Source organism: Ostrea edulis, chromosome 2 (assembly GCF_947568905.1).
Source record: "Ostrea edulis chromosome 2, xbOstEdul1.1, whole genome shotgun sequence".
In the NCBI taxonomy this organism is placed as follows: domain Eukaryota; kingdom Metazoa; phylum Mollusca; class Bivalvia; order Ostreida; family Ostreidae; genus Ostrea; species Ostrea edulis.
The window spans coordinates 4,080,683-4,089,302 of NC_079165.1; the positions used below are offsets into that span (position 1 = coordinate 4,080,683).

The 8,620-nt window shown below is 36.2% G+C and overlaps 1 protein-coding gene across 1 annotated transcript; it reads left to right on the forward strand.

The window, feature by feature from the left end:
• Nucleotides 1-242: 242 nt before the first annotated feature.
• On the forward strand, nt 243-6,806 carry LOC125679027 (acetylcholine receptor subunit beta-like). The gene is made up of 6 exons (XM_048917914.2): nt 243-419; nt 557-708; nt 875-919; nt 1,239-1,348; nt 3,962-4,452; nt 5,530-6,806. Exons 1-6 carry the CDS (start codon nt 389-391, stop codon nt 5,844-5,846), a joined length of 1,146 nt encoding a protein of 381 aa, XP_048773871.1. The 5' UTR covers nt 243-388; the 3' UTR covers nt 5,847-6,806.
• Nucleotides 6,807-8,620: the final 1,814 nt, after the last annotated feature.

Below are 8,620 nucleotides of genomic sequence, written 5' to 3' on the forward strand. Positions count from 1 at the left end.
ATCGCTAATTTTTATGCTTTTTATCATATAAATATTCTTATCAACCATGCACCTATTTAATAGAGTCAACGCTATTAGACAAAGAGTGCTGTTGCTGATATATTTAATCACCCACACAGTCGTTTGTAATTATCACTAGCTCCGTCTGCAACATCCCTTTGTCCCTTGATGCATTCTAATCAGCTATATTGATAAACTATGTTCAAAGGCGATCTGCGCATGAATAACATTTCAAAATATTCATCTAGATATTTCATTATGGGTTTGTAACTTCCACATCCATTATCAAAATATGAAGGTGAACTGACAATTGTTTCTTAATGATAGGTGATCCATTAAGGGAACAAAAATATTGGATAATGAATCGATGTGATTAAATATTTCCACTATGTGTTGCCACATGCTCCTGATTTTATTGGGTGAGTAGTTTACATGTATATTTCAGACCTATTTCACACCACAATTCTGTAACTTCACAAATCGTTCAAGCTTGCTGTTTGTCAGTAAGATTACTTAAATCTACGACAAAAGTTGTATTCCTACCTTGTCTTTAAAGGGGTTAATTATGTCTTGTCCCTCAATGAAGTTGATCTGAAGCGGATGCTTTTCTCCCCTGCTGTGTATGATAAGTCTGTCCGACCACGCATTAACGCCACTCACACTGTAGAAGTAGGGGTTGGTTTTACCAACGTGTTTGTAGTCGACTTAGTAAGTACACATTTTCTAATCTTGCAACAGGAAGTATTGTACATTCCGAATGTATACGAACTTGAAACTCTTTGAATGAAACTACTCATATAAACTTCTTTGACATTTGGACAAATCAGTCCATGAGTTGATTTTATTTTATAAACGTAAATGATTATCATTTCAGGATGAAAAGGGAAGTTCCCTCTCTCAAGCATGTTTCTTATATGTGGTAGGTGAAGATACACTTAATTAGTTATATGTTAATTATATGTGGTAGGTGAAGACACATTTAATTAGTTACATGTTACTTATATTTGATAAGTGAAGACACGCTTAATTAGTTACATGTTACTTATATAAGGTAAGTGAAGACACACATAATTAATTACATGTTTATTAAATGTGGTGGATGGAGACCCACTTAATTAGTTAAGAATGCTTTATTTCAAATGATTAACTTGATCTTTGCACTAACTAAAAGAGATTAATTTAATTGATGATAAAATAGATTCATAACGGTCATATAAAGCTGTGTCGATAAATTTCAGGGGTGGAAGGACGAATTTTTGACATGGAATGCCAGTCATTACGAGGGTATAGAGAGTTTTGTTGTCGACATATCATCCATATGGTATCCAGATGTGTCAATTCTAGGAAGGTATTTAATTATAGTGTAAATTGAAAACTATTCGTTATAGTGGTTTGTTTATTGGCCATAAACTATGAAAACCATTATCATATCTTGATTGTATTACCATTTGTCGACACTGTCTTTAGTTGTAGTATCTCTCTCATCCGCTCACGTTCTGTAAGCTACGGTACGTAGTAATTGATTTTATAAAGAATTACATCGGTGTAACTGTTTTGTGCTCTTTAAACAAATTAGGTCATTTAATCAAACCAACGGATTGATTAATTTATCAATCGAATTGATCAAGCAGTTGATTGAACGGAACTTGTTGACCGTTTTATTGGTATTATTTTACTGATAATTCACTATTTCTTGTTATGTGATGGAGAACCGTGTCGTTAAAATATTCTAATTTGCAAATATAACTGATCAAAGGGCGAATGTTGTCTCATGTGTCTCGTTAACAGCTGTCAAAATAGATTTTGACTATGGATTACTTCGTTTACCTGATCAGGATATAAGGTTCACAACGAGTGTGACCGGTCGATAGGAATGTGTACTCCTCCTTGACACCCGACCCCACCTCAGGTGTACAGGAATCCTCGTTTGTCTTCTTAATTTTGTATTCTTCATAGGATTTAGGACATTGACCACTCTTTATTATCTTCACTTTTTCATTCCGGTGACTTCCTCGTTTTGTTCTAGTAAATATGCTGGTTGCCACTCGGTCTCCACCATGTGGTAGGTTTGTGATACCATGTTTTACTTGTTTTTTTCCTGCTTTGAAATACTGGTGGTTTCATAGTATTTTCCCTGTGAATCGGTCCTGTGGAATGTTGGTTGTCTCCTGCTTTTTGTATTGGTGAATCTGTCCCTTCCTATACTGGTGGCTGTTTGATTTTGTGCTAGTGATTCATTCTGCGATGTACTGATGTTCTCTTTGTTTTGTGCTAGTAAATCGGCCATGTGGGATATTAGAGTTCTAGTTTCGTGCTCCTGAATTCATTCTATGATATACTGGAGATTGCCTCATTTCATGCTTGTAAAGCTATCCTGTAAAATTCATTGGGTTTTACTTTTCAAGTTTTTTCTTTAATCTTTTAAATTTAAACAGTATATTATTATGTATAACATAATTAGATAAGGCACCAGACAGAACCCATATAAGCCCTCTCATTAAAGGCGCAAGGTACATGTAATGTCCACATAATTATAAACTGAAAGATTACATATATGATAATCCTTAGACGAATTTGACTTCACTTTTTGGCACACTGTTTCCCCCTATAATAGCTGTAAAACTTCATTGTTATATCGGATTTCAAACATTTCGGCTGAGTATCACTGAAGAGACATTATTTGTCGAAATGCGCATCTGGTGCATCAAAATTGGTACCGTATAAGTTTTACATAATATCTCAATATATATGAAGTAAAAAGATAATATAACATGCAAAGTGCAATGAAAATACAAATGTAATCACTGTATATAAATAATCCACTAATAAAAACAAAACAAAAAATGGAAAAGAAAGAAAACAATGAGGTGGTGCTTAATGGAAAGTAAGAAAGAGAGTCAAAGGAAAACAAATCAAATTGAGAAAAAGAAGGAAGAAATAAACACAAAAAGGGGGAAAAAGTAAGGGGTACCGATTCAACAGGAGAAGGTAAATCTGTCCTGTGAAATTCCTGGGCTTTTTTATTTTTATTATTGCTTATAACATTCTGCGTATAGTCAGTTTTTAAATCAAGGTAAGCTACTGACAAACAAGTTGATGGTACAGGGGTTTAACAGTCTCGATTGAAGTCAGCATTTCGCAAATTCTATGGTCGATATAACGATCTAGTTCGTCAATAAAACCTATCATTGGGTCAAATGTTGTCTGACGTGTTTCATATCGATTGTTAAGCCGTTCTTGAGACACTGATTTTGGCTGCAGATAACTCCGTTTACCTGAACGGGATATAGGGCTCACGGCGGGTGTGACCGGTCGACAGGGGATGTTTACTCCTTCTAGGCACCTGATCCCACTTCTGGTGTGTCCAGGGGTCCGTGTTTGCCCAACTATCTATTTTGTATTGCTTGTAGGAGTTATGAGATTGATCACTGTTCGTTATCTTCACCTTTCATTGCCCTGTAGAGTACTGGTTGCTTGTTGCGTTTTTGTGCCGGAGAATTAGTCTTCTAGAATGCTGGTAGTTGGCTGGTTTGTGTTTTTGTGCCGGAGAATTAGTCTTCTAGAATGCTGGTAGTTGGCTGCTTTGCGTTCTTGAGTCGCTGGTGTGATAAGTTTGTGATTTTCCAGTTTTGTGTTGCTGAATTTATCCTGTAATGTACTGTCGATTTCCTAGTTTTATGCAATGAATTATCATCTGCCTGTACTTTCATATTGGCTTATGATTTTAAAATATTATAGTTAGAGTATAAAAATATATCTTTGAGTAACAAATTGTCGTTATTTTCATTGCATCCACTTTCTGTTACATTGGAAAATACGAATCATTAAGTTGAATTGTATCCATGGATATTCACGTCATACATTATAAATATACCATGATAATCCAGACCCTCAGAGTTTTTGGACAGTGAGTCTTTTTATGTTTGAATTACAACCTTTCTATGTATCTTAAATTTTTCAGAATGGAGATTGATCAAGAAGTGAAGTTTAATCGAGCACGAGTACAGTCCAATGGTATGGTCAACACCACATTTGTAGGACCGCTGACAACCCATTGCAGCACAGATCCCTCCCACTTCCCGTTCGATTATCAGCTTTGTGAATTCAGGCTGGATTCTCAAATCTATACTAAATCCGAAGTTAAAATGAAGTTCACCTTCACAAACATGATGGAAAACTACAAATCAAATCCAAATTGGAACACAGCGTACATTAACTTTGTTGCTGATCAGCAACTCTATTTCTGTCTTCAAAGGAAATCGCTGTATTTAAGCATGCTCTATATGGTGCCAACTACAATGCATGCCGTATTGATTCTCGTTTCTTTCATAGTTCCTAGCGAAGCTGGGGAGAAAATATCATTCGGAATGTCTCTGTTTCTATCCTTTATGGTTTTACTGTTACAGTTAAATGGAGATTTACCGGAAGTATCGACCTCCATTCCAGCGTTAGGTAGGTAGGTGTGGGACCTGCGTTAGGAGGATATGGCTGGGGCCAGCAGTACTTAACTGTTTTCAGGATTATTAGGTTGAAGTTTGTCTTTGTCAGTTTTCAGTTTATTAGTGTTATGTAATCGAGTTATAATCTCCATTTAAATTACAGTCTTCAATGTACTTCACTACATTACGACGGCTAATACTTATCAGATATAAGGATATTCTTTAAAAATACGAGAGTTAATGGATTTTGTAGTATTGATTGATTGAATATTGTTTTACGTCCCTCTCGAGAATATTTTACTCATATGCACTGCCGGTGAAGGGCTGCAAAATTTCGGTCTATGCTCGACGCTTTTGGCCATTGAGCAGGGAGGTATCTTTATCGTGTCACACCTGCTGTGACACGGGACCTCGGTTTTTGCGGTCTCATCCGAAGGACCACCCCATTTAGTCTCCTCTTACGACAAGTAAAGGGGTACTGAGGACCTATTCTAACCCGGATCCCCACGGGATTGTCTCATCCAAAGGACCGCACCATTTAGTCGCCTCTTACGACAAGCAAGGGGGTACTGAGGACCTATTCTAACCCGGATCCTCACGGGATGTTGTATTAGACACAAATTTTAGAATGGCATAATTTGAAAGGAATATGCAAAAAATTTCCTGTAAATAACAAATATACAGATGGAAGTCGACTTTATGGATGTTTCATTAGACAGTTTTTTCTGGTTTGAATAGATTCTCAGTACCCCTTGCTTGTCTAGATGAGACCGTAATGGCTGAGACACTGTGTCACAGCAGGTGGGGCACGATAAAGAGCCCTCCATGCTTAAAGGCCGTCAGCGCAGAGTATAGCCTAAAATTTTCAGCGCTTCACCGACAAGGGTGACATCTCCATATGAGTGAAAAATTCTCTCAAGAGACGTTAAACAATAATAAATTAATGAATCTCATCTGTAATTGATAACCGGTACAATTTTCTTGAGACGTATAATTATTGTCAAGAGGGAAGTACAGAAAATTTAACAATTTACTATAATAAAAGATCAACCGTTATATCATCTATATTGTTATGTGCAATATTTTACAGAGATCTACGTTTTGCTTCACATGGTGAGTGGGGTCGTTTCCTTGGTTGTCTCCTCTTTCACAGCTTACGTCAAGCAGACCAGAGACCAATTAAAATATCGAACTGAGACAAAAGTGAAGGACGTATCGTCCCTCGTTCCCAACAACAAATGCAAACCTAACAATAAAAGAAGAACGAACATCTGTGAACGCCTCAGATCCGAGATATTCCTCAACCGGCTGGGATTTGCCGTGTCGTTCATTCTTATTCTAGCAGCAAACTGTGTAATGTTAAATGCCAAATTTGTCTCAACAAGCTGTGGCCATTTTCTATTGTAAACATTGGACATCTTTGAATTGAATTTGGTAGTGATCGTAATAATCGGTCTGGTATTGAATGATGACTAAAGCTGTATGGAATTACAACATAGGACTGTTTTCTACAGTTAAGAACCATAGCTGAAAACATAAATGAAACAACTACAAGGACATGTATGTCTCTTCTGCGTTTGAAACCAGAACACTCTTATTATATATTTCCAATACTTAATGTGTTATATTAACCTAAAAATGGGCCTGTAAAATTTATATGATGTACTTTAATCTTGTTACATCATCAACCATATCTTTCACATTTACACCATCACAAAGACTCCATTATTCGGCGGCAACACATCAATGGGTAATTAATCAATGATAAAGATGAATAGAGATTCGATTAGTTATTAGGTCAAATGCTGTCTGGCGTTCGTTCATACATGTTCATTTATCAATTGGTAAAACCGTTCTATGCCTACTAATTTTGACTACGGATTATTCCGTTTACGTGATATATAGCTCACTGTGAGTATTACCAGTCAATAGGGTATGGGTATTTCCCCTAGGCACCTGATACCACCTTTAATGTGTCCAAGGAGTTCGTGTTTGCCCTACTCCTAATTCGTTTAATTTTGAATTATGCGATTGATTGTTGTTTGTTTTCATAACTTTTTACGAATTTTTCTCAGATCTTGATATGTTAAAGTATTGCATTGATAGTTATACAATAGTGTCCACCATCTAGAGTAAATATCCTCCAAATTCTCCTTGTTGAATATCGTCTAGCATCCAAATACTTTCCACTTTTTTGTTGTCTATATCCTGGTGAGTTAGGGATTCTTACTCACCCTAGGCACCTGATCCCACTCCTGGTGTGTACCAGAGGTCCATGCTTGCCCTTCTCTGGTGGGATTTATTGCTGCTCGTTATCTTCACTTTTCCTTTTGTTTTAATGAATAATAAACATTGTCGTTATCGCTAGTTTTGTTTGAAACATTTCCTGCGTTATTTAAGTAGAAATATTGATGCGCTCTGTGAATAAATGACCTGATACACTTAAATCACCTGGCACTATTGTTTAGATATGTTTTAATGGAGGTAAAACATGAAAGACAAATGAACAATGATTTAATCAACATTCATTATATGGGTTCGAGTTACCTGCAAACGATTCAAATTTTGATAATCAAAGCAAGCATTGCAATATTAATCATCACCTTCTCTCTTAGAAAGATAATTTTTTTAAAGGTACTCTCTATATACATAGATATCCTTGTGTTCTTCGTTGCATCCATGGATTGTGCATCGGAACTAGGCATGGTCTTTTATTTTGATAATCATTTCTCCGCGTGGTTGATCTGTTTCAAGACATCAATTGGTCTAAATTTAATGAACATAACAAAGTTTAGATTTAAAACATCTAATTTTGATTATATTGTCAATGTTAGTAAACGGAGTAATCCGTAGTCAGAATCAATGTTATTTGATATGAAACTATTTATGATCAAGAAAACAAAGAACCTCCAGAGACGGTTTGATCAGAGATGACGGTATCTTAGTAGCTCATTCAGTACTTGGTGAAGCACTTGCCTGGAAGTTAAATAGTCCCCACTTCGAATCTCAGTATCATTAATTTCTTGTAGTTCTCTCTTTTTATCTTACATTTATTATAATAAATATCCCAGGGCATGTCACATGAAAATGTCTCCATGGGAGAGAGCTAATCTGGTTATCTTCAAGTCCTGAAAAAAACTAAGGGTAGATGTACCAACCATGGTGGTTCCACTACCCAACTAGATACACTTAGTTAAGTGCTAGAACATATGGTGAAGATCAGAATTCAATTCAAGGTGTTCCATTTTTTAATCCAGTCTGGTCAGTTGTATTTCTTTTTTTATGTAGTAATATTCTATTGTCTCCTGCATATGGTGTTTATATATCTCAACTGATTCGCAGGAGATTGTTCTGCTTATGGTCAGTTTTTAAATCGCGGCAAGCTACTGACGAACAAGTTGGTGGTACAGGAGTCTCGATTGAAGTCAGCATTTCGCAAATTCTATGGCCGTTATAACGATCTAGTTTGCCAATAAAACCTATCATTGGGTCATATGCTGTCTCTGATGTGTTTCATTCCGATTGTTAGACCGTTCTTGGCACACTGATTCTGACGACGGATAACTCCGTTTACCCTATCAAGATATAGGGCCCACGGCGGGTGTGACCGGTCGATAGGAGATGCTTATTCCTCCAAGGCACCTGATTCCACCTCTGGTGTGTCCAGGAGTCCGTGTTTCCCCAACTATCTATTTTTTATCGCTTATAGAAGTTATGAGATCGATCACTGTTCGTTATCTTCACCTTCCACACACAGAAATATATTTTGCAGCAGATATAATTTTCCATTCAACACTAGTTGTAATTATGAATTAGTAGTTTGTAATTACAAAATATCGATTTTCGATTACAAATTATTGATTTGAAATTTACAAATTGTTGACTTGATATTTGTAATTGAATTTAAAATCACTCATCAGATTTTTTGTGTGATTTTGTGTTTAATCAAATATCTAAAGAAAGCTGATATTTTTCGCATTGAAAATGAAAATGTCAAACAAGGATAATTCTGTCGTTAAGATGTGTGCATTACAATATTCGCCCAGACACAGTATTGGACACCAATCCAATGCAAAATAATTCAAAAGCAATATTTGTTTCCATTTCCAATACAAGCTGATGTAGAGGATTTCATATCCTATCCCTGTACCGCTTTATCAATCCCTGTTCTTTCTGCGTCT